We start from the raw sequence: 22,503 nt of genomic DNA on the forward strand, positions 1-22,503 counted from the left end.
TCGGTACCGGGTTAGCACGCATAAGGTCGAGGCAAGAGTTCAAGGAGGGGAGAGCTGTGTGTGTATGTCTGTCTGTCTCTGTGTGTGGGAAGAGAAGGTTCACACAAGGTCATAATTTTTCATATCTGTATTGCGTATCTTAGGTTATGTTTCTTCAGTACCATCATCTCTGTTGTTGTTATCTGCACACCTGTACCACTTAACCATGTACCTGGCCGACCATACCATCACTGTTAACACCTGCTCCACTACCACCACTATTAACACCTGCTCCACCATCACACCACCACTATTAACACCTGCTCCACCATCACACCACCACTATTAACACCTGCTCCACCATCACACCACCACTATTAACACCTGCTCCACCACCACAATAAACACCTGCTCCACCACCGCTATTAACGCCTGCTCCACCACCACTATTAACACCTGCTCCTCTACCACAGTTAACGAGAGTCTGGCCTTCGCTCTGAACGTCACCTGCCACAACGACAGGAAGTTGGTGGATCTGACTGAGTTTGAATACGCTTACCGCAAGGAGACTTGGATCCCTATCACCTGGCGGGAGGTCATTAAGGTCAGTTCTTAGCTCATTAATGTACAGGTAAGGTCAATCTGTGTTGACACCTTGATTGGTCTTCATTATGTATTGTTGATATAGTAGTGATGTTTATTGATGAGACGACACTTGTTATTTATGTTATTATTAATGTTATTGATAAACGCTTACCAACTTTGTAGTAAGTGCTGGAACGCTGGAAAGTTTCAAAAAGAGGCTAGATAGATTCATGGATGATAGAGAGTGGTAGTGTTACGAGTTGGGGATATAGAATATAGTTATACGTCTACCCAGATCCCAACAGGTAACAAAAAAAAACAAAACAAAGACAATCGGACTATAAAAGGGTAGACAACATAAACCATTTTTGAAGCAAGTGGACGTGGGGGAGGCAATACAAGATAAAAGTACTTAAGTGAGGAGCTGAGATGGCTGACGAGTAAGGCTGAGTATTGTAGAAGACGGTAGGTAGTCACTGTCCGTAGGTTTAGAGGATAGATGATCCTGTGGTCACTTCCCAGAGCCAAGTGCTCTCTCCTCCAATTGGAGCTGACAAAGAAGACTTTGAGGAGGTGACGCAACAACCAGGATAGGAAGAAGGGAAACCTCGGAGTGGTAACTAAGACGAGTCATACTCGTGTCTCGTCCCTAGATGGCGTTGCTCGTGGTGCTGGGTAGGTAGATCAGGACAATAGATGGCGTGGTTCGTAGTGCTGGGTGGAGGGGTTCGTAACAGGTAGTAACTCTCGACAGGAGCTGCCATGCACAGGCCAACCAGCCTATTGCAGACTCCTTATGTTCTTATGTTCTTATGTCCTTAACCCTTTGATGACGATGATTTAACTCTTTTGAGGACGATGATAAGGGCGTGGTTACAGGACAGGAAACAGCGAGTGAGCATTAACGGCACTAAATCCGATTGGAGTAACGTCACTAGTGGAGTACCCCAAGGCTCAGTACTTGGACCGTTATTATTTATTATATACATAAACGACATAGATATCGGCATAGACAGCAACATAAGTAAATTTGCTGATGACACTAAAATAGGGCGTGTAATTAAATCTGACGAGGACTCCGCAAAACTCCAGGAAGATCTAATCAAATTTTTCGAATGGTCTAAAAAATGGCAGATGAAATTCAATGTCTAGGAGACGTAAACAGAGAAACCAGAAATCAGATGAACAACGTTGTTATAGAGAAATCCGACTGTGAGAAAGAATTAGGAGTAATGATAAGTAGGAATCTTAAACCAAGTAAACAATGTGTATTTGCTCGAAACAAGGCTAACAAAGTACCTGGGTTCACACAAAGGAGTGTTAGTTACAAGACTAGCGAGGTCATCCTAAAACTATATCTTGCGCTTGTGAGACCTCACTTAGATTACGCAGTTCAGTTCTGGTCACCGTATTACAGAATGGATATAGAATCACTAGAAAGAATTCAGAGGAGAATGACAAGACTAATCCCGGGCATTAGGAACCTTGAGTACAGAGACAGGTTAAAGCATCTTAATTTGCACTCCTCGAGAGACGCAGAGTGAGGGGTGATATGATCGAGGTGTATAAATGGAAGTCAGGGCTAAACAAAGGTGGTATAACAAAGGTACTCAAACTAACCAATCAGGAGCGAACTTGTAACAATGGTTTTAAACTCGACAAATTTAGATTTAGGCGCGAGATAGGTAAACACTGGTTTGGAAACAGAGTAGTGGATGAGTGGAACAAGTTACCAAACATCATCATTAACTCGAATACTGTGGATAGCTTCAAACATTGGTTGGATGGATATATGAGCAATAGGGGTTGGGTGTAAATGGGACTGTCCAGTATGGCCCGCTGCAGTTTCCTCCATTCTCATGTTGATTTAACTCTTTTCTCACCTGATGGGGTTGGTGTGTGTACTGTGCAGATAGTGGCGTACGTGATAGTGTTCATGGTGTCCTTGGTGGGGAACCTGCTGGTGATCTTGGTCGTCTACTACAACGTACACATGCGCTCCTCCACCAACCAGTACTTGGTGAACCTGGCCGTGGCTGACCTGCTGGTGACTCTCTTGTGTACGTGGGTGCATTTGGTGCGCAACCTCTCCCACCCACACCACGTACTGCCCGCCATCTTCTGTAAACTGGACGGCTTCGCACAAGGTAGGTGTCTCACCCTTCACCCCTCACCTTTCACCACTCACCTTCTCACCCCTCACCCTTCACTTCACCCCTTCACCCCGTAACACTTGACTTCTCACCCTTGACTCTTCACCCCTCACCCTCACCCCTCACCCTTCACCCCTCACCCTTCACCCTTTCTCACCTTCTTGTCGATACCAAATCCCCTTCTTCCTTCTCCATAGGTGTTAAATAATGAGAAATATTAATCATTAAACACGACACGACACGACACGACACGACACGACACGACACGACACGACACGAGAGCCTCCACATGAAGACTAGGGCTCACGACACGGAGAGAGACGTAGGTAAGGGAAAAGTCTCAGCCGATACTCATGAGAGACACACGATGCGAGGAGCTCAGGTGATACAGTGTACAGTAGGTCCTCCAGTACGATGAAGCCTGAGTACGAGAATACGTTAACTTAAGACGTAGGTAAGGGAAAGTACGATAACTTCACGCTGACACACGATACGATAACTTAAAGGAGTACGATAACTTAACCCCTGGTACACTCTCCTCTGAGTACGATAACTTCAGGGGGTTGTAATATTCATAAACACAAGCCATTAATCTTTATGTACTTAGTTTAATCTATTATAAACACATTATCAAATTACCTGTACGACTACCTGATGTGACTACCTGCAGTTAATCATTTAATTACATCTAACTGCATTAATTACCACCAGAAGTTGAGGGAGTTAAGTGTAACTGTTGATATGGTGAAATTACTCAGCACTTACATGTAATTTGATAAGTTTGTCTGTTAGGGTGTGTGTGTGTGTGTGTGTGTGTGTGTGTGTGTGTGTGTGTAAATCCCTCATACGAACACAACCGTCCTCAGTTTACTTAAATAAAGACTAAACATCAGGAACACCAAGTTAGTGTTAAGACATATTGGTCCTAAACACAAGAAAATAAACCAGGTGTGTGTCTCTCAAGGTGAAGTCGGGCTGGTGTAGTGCAGGCGGGCCAGACGCTCGTTATGTCCAGGGCGCGTCATCACCAACACACACACACACACACACACACACACACACTCACACACACACACACAATAAGGCTAAACAAACACGACTTACTCTACCTGACAAGATCAAAAGTAAATACAATATTTACTAAGATAATGTTCCTATACCTGCATCTTATATAACATCACAAAGAGTCCAAACAAAATCACGGTTGGTAAGATATAACAATGAATATTTTTTCTCTGTCACCAAAACACAAAAGAATTAGATCTGCCTTCCACACAGTTGCCACATCTCACATAATGCACCAGCCACTGTACCAGGTATAAGTGCAGGCGACTGTACATTATTCCAGTCTTATAACTGAAGCTCCCACGTGTTGTAAAGTGTACTTAGTGTTTAATGAAGGGCTTAGGTCTTTCATCTCTACCTGTGTGGGCTTTTATAGTTCCAGCCCATCTACCTGTCTCTTACACCTGCCCTCCACACCTACCTGTGTCTCTCACCAAGGTTATCACATTCTTTCTAGTAGTTGACACTCTTATTCACTTCCCCACTTGCATAAAAAGTTGTAACGAGGCAGCAAATCTTCAGTAACTTTGATGTGTAATGTTAACCTTCTGCCAGATAAGTCCTGTGTGTGTGTGTGTCTGTGTGTGTGTGTGTGTGTGTATGTGTGTGTGTGTGTCTGTGTGTGTGTGTCTGTGTGTGTGTGATCACGTCCTGAAGGCAAATAATTTTTCCTTACACCAGTTCCTTCCACTTAGCTCATTCAATCTCTTTTAAGTCCTTCAAGTATACGACACTTTCAAACTCCATCAATGCAAATACGGTAAAAGCTGTGTGGCTTATCCGATTCAAACAGATTTTCTGAGAATTAATGCGTGAGGAAAGTTTGCTGAGAGAGAGAGAGAGTGTGTGTGTGTGTGTGTGTGTGCATAGTTTACCACCAGTGTCGCCTTAAGATGCTGATTCATAGTGATAAAGGTGTTAATTTTATCTCTTATTGGTGTCATGTGATAAACAATTGAGCATCTATGATAAACAAGTGAGCATCGAGATAAACAAATGAGCATCTATGATAAACAAGTGAGCATCTATGATAAACAAGTGAGCATCGAGATAAACAAATGAGCATCTATGATAAACAAGTGAGCATCTATGATAAACAAGTGAGCATCTATGATAAACAAGTTATATATTCATAAGGTAGTTGTCAACAAGAAATACTGAGAGATGGAACACGTGTCCTGGGAAATAACAAGAATCATTTCTCACTGTTGTCTCATGAGATACTGAGAAATATGACCCAGTATATATGTGTGTGTGTGTGTGTGTGTGTGTGTGTGTGTGTGTGTGTGTGTGTGTGTAGTACAGTCAAGATGAAGTATATTTTCCTTATATATATTTTAGGTAAACATAATGTCATAACTTCTTGCTGAATGAGTATGTAAATTAGTTTCCTAATTGGAGGTATTACCGCCTCGGACCTGAGGGTAAAATGATGAAAGGTGACGCATTTACTCAACCGTCAACTGAGCTCTCTCTCTCTCTCTCTCTCTCTCTCTCTCTCTCTCTCTCTCCTGGCAACATCCTCTAAGCTCGAGGTTAAAGTGTGTAGTGACTAGCGTGAGAAAGACAGTTCCTCAACATGGCGGCGGTTGAGTGGTGGCAGTATTGTGTGTGTGAGAATATCTCTGTTTTTTACGACTGCTACTACTACTACTACTACTAATAATAATGATGATACTACAGTACCTGTTTTTTAACGTGGCCTCCAGCCTCCCCCAATAGCCACACCTTCGCCGCCATTTTATTACCTTAAAATTAAATATCCAAATACACAAGTATCTGTCCTAGTTGTGTTGAGTTAGTTGAGCTGTAGGTCTATGCGGCATTCAGTGACTGTTGCCTCATCGTAAAAATCTGCGGCTGTTGTCGGCTTTGGGGCCGAAGATCTCGCTCCCCTGAGGCAGAGTAAAGCGGACCTAAGGAGAGAGAAGGACAGTCTACATCTCAATCAGGCCGTAACGTAACTTCTGGGCTGCTGCTTCTGTTCAGATAACACCTCCGCGAGTCTGGCGTAGAAGCATCTTGCACTTGGTCCCATCCCACCAGAGGTTGTGAACACCAGAGAGTTGAAGCTGCTCTGATCAACGTTCAAAATTCTCATCCCATATGCCCTGATCTACTACTACTACTACTACTACTACTACTACTACTACTACTACTATTATCACCCTCTGCCTATATAGTTGGGGAAGTGAAGACGATCGAGTGTAGTGTCGGCCATAATGACTCCTTGTGTGTGTGTGAGGGGATGTGACACTCACCAGGCCACACCATCTGGCGTGTGTCCTCTGCACCAGTCAAGAAGCAACTTAATGAAGCCAACTGATGCACCACATCCATCAACAGGAGGAGGAAGAGGAAGAAGAAGAAGAGGAAGAAGAAGAGGAGGAGGAGGAAGAAGAGGAGGAAGAAGAGGAGGAGGAGGAAGAAGAAGAGGAGGAAGAAGAAGAGGAGGAAGAAGAAAGGAGGAGGAAGAGGAAGAAGAAGAAGAGGAAGAAGAAGAGGAGGAGGAGGAAGAAGAGGAGGAAGAAGAGGAGGAGGAGGAAGAAGAAGAGGAGGAAGAAGAAGAGGAGGAAGAAGAAGAGGAGGAGGAAGAAGAAGAGGAGGAAGAAGAAGAGGAGGAGGAAGAAGAAGAAGAAGAGGAAGAAGAAGAGGAGGTTTGGAGTAGTGAATCAGTAACAACGTGTGGTGAGATACTGATACTGAACGAAAATTAACACTACACCTCTACTGTACTCTCCTCACACCGGGGCCCACTACGTCCTCTACTCCCTGAAGGCGGTTTAGGGTAATGACTCGGGCCACATCATTCCCTGAGTATTTAGGGACCGTGGTACCAGAATTACCTCCTGCCTTTAACCAATCTATTTTACTTATCTCAACCCCGACGCCTTCTTCCCACCCTCTTCCTGGATAAATCTCTGACCTGAGTTAACCTCTAAAGAAACTAAATCGTTCTAATCATTTCAGTCACCTTAACCAGTATCTTTTTAGTCTTGGTACAATAAGTCTCGTTTAATTCATACCTTATTATACATATGGCACCCTAACCCCTTGTCTCATGTCAACAATAATATTTCGCGGTGTCAGAACCTAATGATCTGCTCCATCATGTAATATATAATAAACGATAGAAAATAATATATGAAAGGCAAAGTTAGAGGAAAGAAAATAAAATGTATGAAATATAGTATTATGGGAAAGAGTATTATCTGTATAATGTATAAAATTATGTGGTGTAAGGAAGACTAGTTGAGGATGTGATAAAATATTTAAGCTCGTTGTGTCCCATCTGGAATAATGTATTACGTTAAATGTCAACAACATCCTATAATTTATTGAATCTTCTTCTACATCATTAATGGAAACTTAAATTGTTGTAGCGTCATGTTGATGTCACTCACAAGAATCTACAACGATGGAAGAGAAATATTGTTTACCTGTGATGATGCTGAGGTTAATTATGTGTCTCTACCTGTACGAGCTGAGACCACCAATTCACCTTGTCCTGATAGCCACTGACCACCACTACTCTTGTCCTGACAGCCACTAACTACCACTACTCTTGTCCTGATAGCCACTAACCACCACTACTCTTGTCCTGACAGCCACTAACTACCACTACTCTTGTCCTGACAGCCACTAACTACCACTACTCTTGTCCTGATAGCCACTAACTACCACTACTCTTGTCCTGACAGCCACTAACCACCACTACTCTTGTCCTGATAGCCACTAACCACCACTACTCTTGTCCTGACAGCCACTAACTACCACTACTCTTGTCCTGACAGCCACTAACCACCACTACTCTTGTCCTGACAGCCACTAACCACCTCTACTCTTGTCCTGACAGCCACTAACCACCACTACTCTTGTCCTGACAGCCACGTCTCTCCTGGCCAGCGTGTTAACATTAACAGTCATCAGTGTGGGCAGGTTCGTGGCTGTCATATTCCCGCTACACGCCCGCACCTCGCCAGACCGCGCCCACCGTGTCATCGCTGTAGTGTGGGTGACGTCTGCTCTCTTGTCCTGCCCGACGCTTTTCTACCGTGAACTGTACAGCATCAAGGTGACCTCTTATCCATGTTTTGTACGTGTGTGTGTGTGTGTGTGTGTGTGTGTATGTGTGTGTGTGTGTGTGTGTGGCCTATATGTACGGTTGTTGTTGTTGTTGTTGTTGTTGTTGTTGTCTCACCCATTTCTCTTCCTCAGTGGGCCAACTTCACCTCCTGGCACTGTGACGAGGTGTGGCCCAATGAGGTGAAGTACGACCCGGTGGTGAGGCGGTGTGTCACGACCTACGACCCCAAGAAGCTCTTCTACATCATACTCAACACCGCCTTCTACTTTCTCCCCGTCGGTATCATGGTCATTAGTTACAGGTGAGCGGTTATCTTGTACAGGTGAGCGGTTATCTTGTACAGGTGAGCGGTTATCTTGTACAGGTGAGCGGTTATCAGGTATAGTTAATTGATGATGTTAATGATGATGATTGATGATGATTGATGATGATGATGATGATGTTGACAGTCTGGTGGTGTGGAGGTTGTGGATGACTCAGCTGCCAGGTGAGCACTGTGTACCTGCCCGCAACACAGCCACACGGGCCAAGAAGAAGGTAGTGAAGATGGTGTCAGTCGTCCTGCTGGTGTTTGTGCTGTGCTGGACGCCGCTACAGACCATCATCCTCTACAGTAACTTCGTCCACGTTGACCATAACTCCGTAAGTCTGTTTGTCAATACGAAGCACAAGTTAATGGTCTTAGAAGGCCAGTGATAAATTATAACATTCAACAAACATATCATCCCTCTCTCCCTCACCCTCACCCTCTCACATGCTCCCTCACCCTCACCCTCACCCACGCTCCCTCACCCTCACACGCCTCACTCACCCACGCTCCCTCACCCCCACAGTTGCCGGAGTGGTTCGGAGTGATGGAGTTCTCGGCCTACTTCATCGCGTTGTCTAACTCCGCCCTCAACCCCATCATCTACTGCGGCTTCAACGACAACTTTCGCAAAGGTCTCATGTCTCTCCTCACCTGCAGACACTCCTCTACCGGCAGGATACACCACCGTCGTGAGTATAACTGTGTCAGACGGCAGGATACACCACCGTCGTGTCAGGATACACCAGTATAACTGTGTCAGACGGCAGGATACACCACCGTCGTGAATATAGCTGTGACAGGTTAGGTTAGGATGGTCTGGCCTCCATCCCATTAACTTATATATATTCCTTGTATCATTTTAATCCTAATATAACAAACTCTACAGACAGATGAGTAGTGATGTCGGGTAATTAATGGTATATACGTTTGCCTCCCTCAGTACACTGGCGAGGCACAACAGGGAGAACCCGGGAGACAACAGTGGGATGTTCTGGTCCTGAACCTGCTGTCGTGCTAGAGATCAAGTCTTTGGAAATTAACAGTTAAGTTGATGTTGAGATGTAGAGAAGAGAGTCGTTTGTTCTGAAGGTTCAAGAAGGTGTAGTAGGAAGATAAAGTTAGGAAGTGAGAAATAGGAGATTTGATAGCAGGTGGGCTGTTAAGTTTGTGTGTGTATCAACAAACATTTTTCTTGCAAGTAATTCTCATAGAAAGTTATAATTATATATACAGTACTTATCTTTGCCAGAGGGTTGACATGTTGCTATTATTGTTACCTTCTCTTAGATTTATGTTACGTGCATCTATTTACTCTAATTTTCTACGTATGTCTTGCACGAATCATCCTCCCAACACTCTCTTACTTTTGTGGTCTCCGTTTTCTTTGATGAGGAGAAGTCTAACGGTAACAAAAACAAACCTAGCCACATGAGCCATATGTTTGATGAATGTTTTATCTTAACAGTTCGAGCCACAAGAGTTATAAGAAATCCTCTCACAGTAGTCGGGTCGTGATGACAAGCTACAAGGAGTTACGCCACAACAAACTGGACGACATAGAAACTGATCACACGTTTAAGGTAATTTTGTGGTGTTTTACGGGGCTGTGTGTGTGTGTGTGTGTGTGTGTGTGTGTGTGTGTGTGTGTTGCTGGCCATACAAGGCTCAGGTTTTGTGTACATTGATTAGACTAAATTACTGAAAACAAAATCTGGATCACAAGTTACAGGTTAATTGCTGTTAATTTAAAGATATTATGTCAGGTGTATTTTTTTTTACGTGCATTCGCTTAGATATGCCCATGTTAACCCACGTCTAGGTCAGCCCATGTTAACCTACGTCTATATCAGCCCATGTTAACCCACGTCTAGGTCAGCCCATTTTAACCCGCGTCTATAGCAGCCCATGTTAACCTACGTCTATATCAGTGCATGTTAACCCACGTCTAGGTCAGCCCATTTTAACCCGCGTCTATAGCAGCCCATGTTAACCCACGTCTATATCAGTGCATGTTAACCCACGTCTAGGTCAGCCCATTTTAACCCGCGTCTATAGCAGCCCATGTTAACCCACGTCTATATCAGCCCATGTTAACCCACGTCTACTGTATATCAGCCCATGTTAACCCACGTCTTCTATGTCTGGTACAGAACCACAGCGGCGGAGGAGAGAGTAGCCAGAAGGGTGACGGCTGCCCCCGCATCACTACCTCCACCCCGTGCAACAACCACTGTGTCTGCCTTGGAGGAGACCTGGCGGAGCATCAACGCCCGTCGGGGCATCACCACCTGACGGAGCATCATCACAGTGCTCCAGCGTCCGCCTCCTCCAGGGGCAGGAGCAGAGTGGCCACATGTTGTGGGTGTTGCAGGAGCACCAAGAGCGCCTCCTTCACCCTTTATGACGTAAACAAACTGAAGGGCAATATTAATACTGACACTAAAGAAGACAGGGTGTAACAGGATGCCAACCACTGAAGAAGAACAATAGAATAGGGTCTCAAGTGAAACCAGATTCAATGTGATAAAATTCGTATAAATAAAATAGAAGTTACTTCGGACACATACGAACAGTTATCTTATATAAAGTTAGCTACGTGACTTACGTTGTGGGAAACAAAACATATAATTGAACAATGTGAACAAGTATCTAAGATTAAGCAACAAATGTGCGTCTCAGCGTTGCATTTCCCTCAAAGAAGTTATACGTTGATAATCTCTATCTGGTGAATTTTTCTTTGTGGGGAAGATTACTCTGAGCGATTTATTAAATATTCTCCTTCTGACGCGCGGATTTTTCTTCTCTCATACAATACACAGCAGGTTGGAAAGGAGACCAGACTACTATTATTGTCAGGTCTATTCATCATGGACTGAAGAGATTTACAACAATACATTTTGAAATGATCCTTGTGTTAGGATATATTAAAAACTGCGTGTGTGTGGCAGAGAGTTTCACACAGCACCAGTCTTGAGTATGAAGGTATTTTGGTGAGTAGAAATCCTTTAGGTTTGGAAAATATGATAAAAACAGTATTAGGTTCTTGCCCTCGTAGGCCTCTGATGTGTAGTGGTGGTGGTGTTGGTTTCAAGTCACCATAACGTTGTACTAGTAAGTAAAGTGATGATGATGTTCCCCTGTAGTGTAGTGTTGAGTGTATTGATGGCATCTTGATGCACCGAGTCGAGGAGGTGAAGTGCCCCAATACTGCTACACCCAACACACATTGCCTCAACACTATACCCAACCCATAGTACACCAACACTACATCCAGCCTATAGTGTCCCAATACTGCTACACCCAACACATTTACCTCAACACTATACCCAACCCATAGTACACCAACACTACATCCAGCCTATAGTGCCCCAATACTGCTACACCCAACACACATTGCCTCAACACTATATCCAACCCATAGTACACCAACACTACATCCAGCCTATAGTGTTATATAAATGTTATATAAAATTTAACTATAAGACAAACGTACTGTACATAAAACAATGAAAATGGTTTTATTGTGACAAGGTTTAATGAGGGACTCACCACAGCAGTACATGATGTATTGTGTTGAAACATTATTTTATATACTGTATAAAGGTAATGGCAACTTACTTATAAAAGAACATGCAGGACAACAGCCTTTCTCGTGTCTACAGCTTGGTCATAACCCCAGAGTTATTTGGTCCACATGACGTAAATAATATCTCGACCACTCTTTTAAAGTACGCGGTGTATGGAGCCCGGGCTTAATGAGAACCAGTCCTAACCTACTGTCACCTATTCCAAACTAACCTAACCTAAGCTAAATCTAACCTAATCTACCCTTACCTAACCCAAGCAAACCTAATCTAAGTCCAACCGAGCTTAACCTAATGTAAATCTAACCTAACCTAACCTGACTTAATATGACTGGAGCTTATTAGGATTGAAACTCCTTAGATCTGTTTCCCAAATTATAAAGTTCGGCGTAATCCCTTGACTACAGGGACGCCGCGCTTAATATTCTATTTGGCTAACGTCAGACGATTTTATTCAGCACTGAGACCAACGTTCATAAGGGTGTTTATGGGCAGTCTTAAGAAATACAGGAAGTCATGTAGTGAAACATGTAGAGAAGCTCCCAAGAGAGAGAGAGAGAGAGAGAGAGAGAGTCCTGAGATAGAGAGATAGACAGAAGGTCCAGAGAGAGAGAGAGAGAGAGAAAGAAAGTTCATAGTTTAAGAGATAAAGATATATTTTTTTTTCATAGTTTGACCTCACATAAAAAGGAACGTTTTCTGTCATATTGTACAGTACTTCTCAAGATAAGCCACATATAAGAGATAAATGCAATATAACATAATTTCGAAAATAATTTGAAGGAATTATCAAGTAAGATTATATATTTTTTATTAAAGCTGTTACGTGTTCCATCTTGTACTCTGTCAACAAGTGTATTGACTGTATTGGTCAGCGGGCAGGGTGAAACTATGGGCAAGTTTCTTTACGCCATTTGCCTCTGTCTACCCAGCAGTAATTGGGGACCTGTATGTTAATCGATATGCGGATCGTATTCCGCCAGTGCAGTTGGCGAGTTGTCCGGTCTTCTCGGACTATTCCTTGACACTGGGTCATGCAGCTCGTTAACTTAGGGTGTGGTGGTTGTGTTGGCTACAGCTTCTGCACCTTAAACAATTATTCACGCCTAGGTCACCTTGGGCCGGCCATCCTCGTTACACGAGGGGTAACCATTATTGACACGAAATGTTTAATACCAAAGAATGAATTACCTTTGTTTATATAGGTGTAGTTGGTACAGTTGTGTGTGATATATGACCGAATATATTATTAATTTTATTAAATATAAGGTATTATAATATAGGAGTCTTATAGTACATGTAATATACTGTATATTCAGTGCTTAAAATCTTGCTTACACAATAGTGAGATTATGTTGATTTATATTTTAATCTTAAATGAAATGTTCACCTTTCAGTATTAATATATAAGGATGATTATTGTGATATATACCGTAGTGTAAGATTGTGTACATGTTTCGTCATAGTCTGAAATCGTCTTCAATCCACTCTTTCATAAATTTTTAATTCTCTTTTACGAAAATTAAGTTACTCGTGTTCCATAGCCCTGGCAGGACACGCAACCACCTTCACTTTCCCAACTGGATCGACCTGGGTTGCCTCTCACAGATACCAGCAACTCTGAGAACGGGAGGTGGACGCTGTGTTTGGGAATTAATTTTCGTTAAAGAAAAATAGTTTTGTTCATGAGTAAAATAACAAGAGTTGGTTGTTTTTACGAAGCCTTACGAAAGTTACTTAGTGATTGATTTTATAGTATTTGTTTTATCTGAGTTCCAGCATTAATATAACTTGCTGACAAAATTTAACTTGGCGATGATGGTTAGTATATTATAACCTAACCTAATTAACCCAATGTAACAAGTTAGGTTGTTAGGTTAGTTACGGTGGTTAGATTAGGTTAGGTTAAGGCTCGTTTAGTTTGGGTTAGGTAAATTTTTTGTTTCGTCAGGTTATCTCGTCTGCCATTATAGACCCCCCCCCCTCCCACGCAGTTATGCATTAATTAAATATTTTCTAGGGGGGGTTATTACGTTTAGTTGGCGTCACGGCGTCAGTCATACGTTCAATTGATGTCGCTTTAAGAACACGACTTCACTGTGAGAGAAGGTGACTATCAGGACAATAAAACTGTTATCTTATCACATGACAACAACAGTACATCTGTAAACGTCTACCTAATTATACCTCTAAGAATAACCCAACCATGGACATTCTTTCTAACCAAATTTAAGTTCATATTAATAACCCTGGTGGTAGTTGACGCACCTAGTTGAACGGTGCTTAATAACAACATTTAACTAAGACTTTGTTCGGTGTTCACTTCTAACATCTCTGTATATTCGGCCATTAACAGCAAGCTTTAAGGACCCTATTTCATAAGGCATTTAAGGTGAATGTCATAACCATACAGAATTCATTACCTCACTCACACCCAACCCAACCTTAATCTAGGCAATATCAGGGTGTTTAACAAGCTGTGGAGTCAATCTTCAAGTGATCCAATTTGACATCAAACCCTGTGTAAACATCACCAGATCATGTAAAAACAAACTCAAACTATTGTACCTAATCCTTTATATATTATGTAATAGAATAGTTTAATGTAGCTTAAGTTTATTTCTCAAGACGACCACATATACTCCCGTCCCATATAAAATAAGTCATCTCACATCTGCGTAAGTAATTGTGTCACATTAGTCATGAAATAAAGGTTGATATATTCGTTTTAACTTTAGTATCTCTTATGTCCTTCCCTATACTGTATACTTTCTAACTACTTTGTGTTGGTAGTATATATTTATAACTATTACGTATAACAGACGTTGTATACCGTACCTGCACTGTCTGTTGTGGTGTGTATGAACTGGTGTGATGGAGGTGGATATTCTCTTCCTTGCTCCCTCTTGATCTTTCAGTTTTCCTCCTTCACTTCCTCTTCCTCTCATTCCTTCCTTTCACTCCCTGCTTCTTCCTTCTCTCCATTTCCTCATTTATTTACATCTTCCTTTAAGTTTTCGTTATCCTTCACCACAAAAGGAGTTTTATTGAGGCAGCCACCACACGCCATGTTCCTGCAGCCACCACACACACACACACACACACCATGTTTCCTGCAGCCACACACACACACACACACACACACACACGCCATATTCCTGCAGCCACCACACACACACACACACACACACCATGTTTCCTGCAGCCACACACACACACACACACACACACACATACCATGTTCCTGCAGCCACCACACACACACACACACACACACACACGCCATGTTCCTGCAGCCACCACACACACACACACACACACACACACCATGCTGCAGCCTCCACACTCTCCCTGTATAATTACCTACACTAGTTACTATGGAATAATAAATGACGTCAGTAAAAACACCGCCGCTTCACATTTGTTTGTTAATTTGGCAAGAGGTTGAGACCCCAGGGGAAAGACGTGACAATAATACTTGACCAAGACGTCCCTGACACACTCTAATATTATTTGGGTGTTCTCTACCTGGTTGAGATGCAGACTGAGTTACGTGTGATGGATGGTAAGCCTGTCCTACACAACTCGTTTATTTATGTTGATTTTGATATGAATTGAAAGTTATCTGAGCCACTTAAGTTGTAGGAGACATTCACTTAGGGTGCAGTGTGGTGTAATGGTCAGCATGCTCACCTCGCTATCGAACGGACTCCGGTTCGATCCCTGGGCAGGGTGAAACTATGCGCACGTTTCTTTACGCCATTTGCCTCTGTCTACCCAGCAGTAATTAGGGACCTGGATGTTAATCGATTCCGTATTCCGGGATAATGGTTAGCCAGTGCAGTTGGCGAGTTGTCCGGTCTTCTCGGACTATTCATTGACACTGGGTCATGCCCCACGGCAGGCCATCCTCGATTTCGAGGGGCAACCATTATTAGTGTAGTGTAGTGTAGTGTAGTGTAGTGTATGTCCCCGTGAGAACACCTGGGGAGTCAATGTTCTCATGGTCCTCAGTCCAGCAAAACCTGTAGCAGAGAAGATAGATTTGGGGCAAGTTAAGTTAGGTAAGGTTAGGTTAGGCAAGGTTAGGCTAGGCTAGTTTAGGTTTGGTTAGGCTAGGTTAGGTTAGGTTAGGTTAGAGTATATTAGGTTAAATTAATTTAGGTTCAGAGAAGTCCAAAATAAACTAAATTTGGTTAAGTTAAGATCCCACACATGCCAGCCAGCTTCGGGGTAAACAAGATAAGTGTTGCATCACTAGACAGTTGTTAATGTTCTCAAGAATCGTCAAGAGACACACCACCGGAGAGGAGAGCTTCTTTGTTGAGGAGACACTTGGGAAAACTGTCGTATAAAGAGGGATTTATTAACATATATATATATATATATATATATATATATATATATATATATATATATATATATATATATATATATATATCTTGATAAATCACACGGAAAATGGAAACAACAGGTACCTTAGCTTTCAATCTTTATTCAGTTGCCTCTGAAGATGTCTTGAATAAGACAGCTAGGTACTCCGTTGTTTCCATTTTCCGTACAGTTTATCAAGATTTATCTTATCCACGTTTTCATTGTGGATTTACATGAAATATATATATATATATATATATATATATATATATATATATATATATATATATATATATATATATATATATATATATATATATATATATATATGTATATATATATATATATATATATATATATATATATATATATATATATATATATATATATCACATCCCTAACACCTGGGTCACCTTGTAGTCTCCCAGGTGCAAATTAGCGACCCTTGTGACAGGGGACGAGAGTTGTAACCAAACAGCCGCCGTACACTGCAACTATAAATCAGAGACATGTGGAGGCATTGACACCAACACTGGCACAAGTTTAGGTACGTTTAATAAAGGGAAAAAGAGGCAGAGTTTGGCCTATAGTAGCCACACACAAGGATGTTGGGTCAGACCTACAGAGCCACACACAAGGATGTTGGGTCAGACCTACAGAGCCACACACAAGGATGTTGGGTCAGACCTACAGAGCCACAGCCAAGAGAGGTCGTATCAGGTCACCAGCAGACAGAGACATACGGAGTTGTGACCACAGGATCCACAGGAAAATAAGTATCCCGACAGTGTACTTGATCCTGGGCTTGAGGCTGTCGTCCACATACGGCCAAATGATCATATAAATAACATCTACGTCGGTCTTGAGTCGCTCCAAGTCAACATCCCCAGCTTGTATCATACCCAGGATGTCCCCGGCAGCTATCTCAACCCTGTAGAAGATATCTCTGTAAACTTTGTATTGAAAATTGTTGATACGAAGGGAAAAATGACTCTCCTCTCTGTTCATTGTTTCTGGAATTATTTATATACAAGTTCAGTTTGCGACAGACTCTTGCGTATAAGAGCAACAAGGTCATCTAACATAATATACTGTCAGTTCAGATGAGAAAAAATTAATTCAGAAGAGATAACAGGCAATAGTACAGGTAACACAACAGGTAGTAGTACAGGTAACACAACAGGTAGTAGTACAGGTAACACAACAGGTAGTGGTACAGGTAACACAACAGGTAGTAGTACAGGTAACACAACAGGCAATAGTACAGGTAACACAACAGGTAGTAGTACAGGTAACACAACAGGTAGTAGTACAGGTAACACAACAGGTAGTGGTACAGGTAACACAAATATAGTGGTACAGGTAATACAACAGGTAGTGGTACAGGTAACATAAACAGGTAGTGGTACAGGTAACACAACAGGTAGTAGATACAGGTAACACAACAGGTAGTGGTACAGGTAACACAACAGGTAGTGTACAGGTAACACAACAGGTAGTAGTACAGGTAACACAACAGGTAGTAGTACAGGTAACACAACAGGTAGTAGTACAGGTAACACAACAGGTGGTACAGGTAACACAACAGGTAGTGGTACAGTAACACAACAGGTAGTGGTACAGGTACACCGGGTAGTAGTACAGGTAACACAACAGGTAGTGGTACAGGTAACACACAACAGGTAGTAGTACAGGTAACACAACAGGTAGTGGTACAGGTAACACAACAGGTAGTGGTACAGGTAAACACAACAGGTAGTAGTACAGGTAACACAACAGGTAGTGTAGTACAGGTAACACAACAGGTAGTGGTACAGGTAACACAACAGGTAGTAGTACAGGTAACACAACAGGTAGTAGTACAGGTAACACAACAGGTAGTGGTACAGGAACACAACAGGTAGTGGTACAGGTAACACAACAGGTAGTGGTACAGGTAACACAACAGGTAGTGGTACAGGTAACACAACAACAGGTAGTAGTACAGGTAACACAACCGGTAGTAGGTACAGGTAACACAACAGGTAGTGGTACAGGTAACACAACAGGTAGTAGTACAGGTAACACAACAGGTAGTAGTACAGGTAACACAACAGGTAGTGGTACAGGTAACACAACAGGTAGTGGTAACACAACAGGTAGTAGTACAGGTAACACAACAGGTAGTAGTACAGGTAACACAACAGGTAGTAGTACAGGTAACACAACAGGTAGTGGTACAGGTAACAACAGGTAGTGGTAGTACAGGTAACACAACAGGTAGTGGTACAGGTAACACAACAGGTAGTGGTACAGGTAACACAACAGGTAGTAGTGGTACAGGTAACACAACAGGTAGTGGTACAGGTAACACAACAGGTAGTGGTACAGGTAACACAACAGGTAGTAGTACAGGTAACACAACAGTAGTAGTACAGGTAACACAACATAGTAGTACAGGTAACACAACAGGTAGTAGTACAGGTAACACAACAGGTAGTAGTACAGGTAACACAACAGGTAGTGGTACAGGTAAACACAACAGGTAGTACAGTAACACAACAGGTAGTACAGGTAACACAACCGGTAGTAGTACAGGTAACACAACAGGTAGTGTGCCAGGTAACACAACAGGTGTGTGACAGGTAACACAACAGGTAGTGGTACAGGTAACACAACAGGTAGTAGTACAGGTAACACAACAGGTAGTAGTACAGGTAACACAATGGTGGTAGTGGTATAACACAACAGGTAGTAGTACAGGTAACACAACAGGTAGTAGTACAGGTAACACAACAGGTAGTAGTACAGGTAACACAACAGGTGTGGTACAGGTAACACAACAGGTAGTAGCATGCAGTAACACAACAGGTAGTGTACAGGTAACACAACAGGTAGTAGTACAGGTAACACAACAGGTAGTAGTACAGGTAACACAACAGGTAGTAGTACAGGTAACACAACAGGTAGTAGTACAGGTAACACAACAGGTAGTAGTACAGGTAACACACACAACAGGTAGTACAGGTAACACAACAGGTAGTGTGTACAGGTAACACAACAGGTAGTGGTACAGGTAACACAACAGGTAGTAGTACAGGTAACACAACAGGTAGTAGTACAGGTAACACAACAGGTAGTGGTACAGGTAACAACAGGTAGTGGTACAGGTAACACAACCGGTAATAGTACAGGTAACACAACGTTCACTCGTTATAATTTAACAATATAATAATAATTAATATCAGGACAAATACAGTACGTCAATATATCTTACTTGGTAATGTCATGTGGCGGCAGCTGGGACAAGATCTCCACCACTTCTGTCTCCACCTTCTCCACCACTGCCGGAAGACCACACAAAATTTGTTTTTAGAATTTGCACTGCGAGGCGGCTAGTTTATTGGGCACCTCCTTACATCCTGTGCAAGGTGAAGCGCAAAAGCGTTTATAGCGCCCATCTGGGTAACATGTGTAGTTCATGCTTGTCTTTATGACTCATGCATTAAGGGCGTAAAAGCCTGAAAGGTCATGGGTTTTGTTAGCAAGTTACATAAAGTGACAGAATGATGAGTGTGTGGGGGGAAAATTCCTGGTACAATTTATCTGTTTATGGCAAAGCGTGGCAGGTCCCTAATAATCCACCCTGATGGGGAGGGTTTAAATAACCTCTAATGTGGAAACTTTCTTCTTGCCGTCTTGTTAACTGTGGGTGTAATTTATGTCTTACCTCATATAACAGCAGCGTCTTTGTTTACGGCGTTTCTGTTTACAATAGTTTATGGCGTCTTTGCTTACAGTGTTTTACGGCTTCATTGATGTACCGTTTTAGTGTCTCTTGTGATGTACCGCTTCAGTGTCTGTGTCACATGTACCGCTTCAGTGTCTGTGTCACATGTACCGCTTCAGTGTCTGTGTCACATGTACCGCTTCAGTGTCTGTGTCACATGTACCGCTCTAGTGCCTCCAGCTTGCTGGGAACTGTTTAACCGGGTGCCGTAAACATGACTGGCCAGTACACAGGGACAGACGAGTAGAGGTACTGCACTCCAACCGCCACCCGTGTGGGTCTGGGTACTAACTAAGACAAGAAGGTGGTGAGAATGTTACTCATACCTGAAATATGTCCTCGTTGGTGATGCCGAACAGATGCAAGAGCTTGAGCAAATCTCCCCAGAAGGTGGTGCCTGAGAGAAGGTCGGCAGGCAACAACAAGGAGCGGGCCTGCTGGAACAACCTCACTACTATCAGTCTGATATCTTCAACATGTGAAGGAGGAGCTCCAGGACGTGCCGTACTTACGCCCACCATCACCAGTAGGAAGAGAAGGGTGGCAGGCGAGGATGTGGCCAACACAGTCACCCTGGTGGACAACTGACAGTGTTACGCGCCATCACCAAGCTCAGGTTTCGGAAATTCATATAATGAATAAACCACCGAGAATCACAGCTTTGTGTATGTTGTATGTGTAATCAAACCTCACACACACACACACACACACACCACACACACACACACTTTGTAGCACAATTATTTAACCAAAAACTTTGGTATATGAAGAAACAATTTTCTATGAGATATAGTATAATAAAATAAAAATGTGAGTTACTCTGAAAACTCATTACGTGCTCATACTAAGAGTGTCCAAGTTTACTCTAATAAAACATCACAGCCACAGAACATACTGTACGAGTATTATAGTTGACATAACGTGGGTTAGATACTCATGTGAATGTCTGCCACACGTCGTCTAACAGACAGTAATCTAAACTGGAGAAACATCTAAAGATGACAAGGAACCAAAATGAAGTAATATTTTGCTCCTTTCCCTCACATTGTTCGGTCTGAGGATGGACGCAGGGACCCGCCACACGCACACAGGAGCTAACAATAGAGAGTCGCTGGTGCAGCAGCATCACTCACACACGCTACAAGGTTCATCGGTGTTGTGTAAATGGTCTAATGAGTCAGTCGTGAGAAAACACATGTTACAGCCAGGTGATTTACACAGGACCCCAGAGATTAGAGTGGGGGCCCGGGGCACAATCATGAGATGGGGCCCTCGGTGGTTGCTTTCCAAGATCAAAGCCCGTATACCATACCTATATATCTTTCATGGTCCTCTGATGTTGGGGCCTGGGTGTAACAATTCCCCCACCCTCCCTCCCTTTCGGATTCAAGATTCAAGATTGCCCCAGAGGGGGCTAGTTTATTGGGCACCCCCTTACATCCTGTGCAAGGTGAAGTGCAGAAGCGTTTACAGTGCCCAACTGGGAAGCATGCTAAGTTCATGCTTGCCTTTATGACTCATGCATTAAGGGCGTAAAGGCCTGAAGGGTCATGGGTTTTGTCAGCAAGTTACATAAAGTAACAGAATGATGAGTGTGTGGGGGGAAAATTCCCGGTACAATTTATTTGTTTATGGCAAAGCGTGGCAGGTCCCTAGTGCCAGGTCTGTGACTAGGAGGAGGGATATCTGGTCAGGGAGGGAAGAGGTGTTGGTAACGGCTGGGGACCTGTAGGAGGAGGTCATAGGGCAAATGAGAATGTGGTGAAAGAGGGTGTGAGAGTCGGTTGACCACAAAGTTACATGGAACGGAATCCACACAAATTCGATACGAAAGTTGTTCTCATTGGCAGTTATAACATTCCTTTTAATATCACAAACAACTTTAGACATAGAGCCTGACGGGCTGTTCATTTATTTCAAAGCACTTTGAGAGTCAAAGAATATCACCCCAAGCATTGTATTATACATCAAGTATTGAACAAAATTGACCCCCAACTAGCAACTAGCAACAGTCAAGATTAAAAAAAATACAAAATCAGTCAAAGTACTTTAACGTCAATTATGTGGCAATATTGCATGATGTAGCGTTTCTTAGCCAGAGTTCCGAAGGGAACGCCTGGCTATTAAAAAATTGATATTTCTCTTAGCACATCTTATGTCGCGTTAACGACAAGATGTGTAATATTAATTTTATGCGTGCATACAGACAAGGTTCAACCCAATTTTCCTATCTAATATTTTTATACAAAATAAACGTTCTTGTAGTTATTATGGTAGATATAAAAAAACACCAACAGATAATAACTTATAGTATTACAAACATATCAAATTTTATTTTTCTTCATTTGGTAATTGTGAAAACTGTGAAAGAATGTGCATTTGTGATATAAAATAACTAATATGTTGGATAAATCTTATTACTTTCAACATTTTAACCTGAATACCGTAATATGGCTTGGATGTTATTTCAGTGTATATTTATAATGTGATATAGTTTTGTGTGTTTGGTCACATCTATATATATGCATATATGTGTTTAACATAAATGCATATATGTTTCTGTATAAGAAGTTGTACACTACATCAAGAAAAATACC

General features: G+C 42.4%; 2 protein-coding genes across 4 annotated transcripts in view; one reads left to right on the plus strand and one right to left on the minus strand.

The window, feature by feature from the left end:
- Positions 1 to 10,964, plus strand: part of LOC121875452 (orexin receptor type 2-like) — a 52,877-nt gene extending 41,913 nt beyond the window's left edge. For all 3 annotated transcript variants that reach the window (XM_042380009.1, XM_042380011.1, XM_042380012.1), the window contains 9 exons: positions 453 to 583; positions 2,477 to 2,711; positions 7,670 to 7,857; positions 8,001 to 8,170; positions 8,319 to 8,511; positions 8,703 to 8,868; positions 9,120 to 9,222; positions 9,645 to 9,759; positions 10,330 to 10,964. In XM_042380009.1, coding sequence (XP_042235943.1) covers positions 453 to 583; positions 2,477 to 2,711; positions 7,670 to 7,857; positions 8,001 to 8,170; positions 8,319 to 8,511; positions 8,703 to 8,868; positions 9,120 to 9,222; positions 9,645 to 9,759; positions 10,330 to 10,638 — 1,610 coding nt within the window. In that variant the 3' untranslated portion in view covers positions 10,639 to 10,964. The remainder of the gene's footprint in view (positions 1 to 452; positions 584 to 2,476; positions 2,712 to 7,669; positions 7,858 to 8,000; positions 8,171 to 8,318; positions 8,512 to 8,702; positions 8,869 to 9,119; positions 9,223 to 9,644; positions 9,760 to 10,329) is intronic.
- A 5,711-nt stretch (positions 10,965 to 16,675) lies between these two features.
- On the minus strand, positions 16,676 to 21,069 carry LOC121875450. The gene is made up of 4 exons (XM_042380007.1): positions 20,951 to 21,069; positions 20,233 to 20,479; positions 19,394 to 19,460; positions 16,676 to 17,068 (listed from the first exon to the last, which is right to left on the minus strand). Coding segments are annotated over exons 1-4 (327 nt in total). The 5' UTR covers positions 20,953 to 21,069; the 3' UTR covers positions 16,676 to 17,057.
- Positions 21,070 to 22,503: the final 1,434 nt, after the last annotated feature.

This window comes from Homarus americanus, unplaced genomic scaffold (assembly GCF_018991925.1).
Source record: "Homarus americanus isolate GMGI-L3 unplaced genomic scaffold, GMGI_Hamer_2.0 scaffold20322, whole genome shotgun sequence".
Lineage (NCBI taxonomy): Eukaryota > Metazoa > Arthropoda > Malacostraca > Decapoda > Nephropidae > Homarus > Homarus americanus.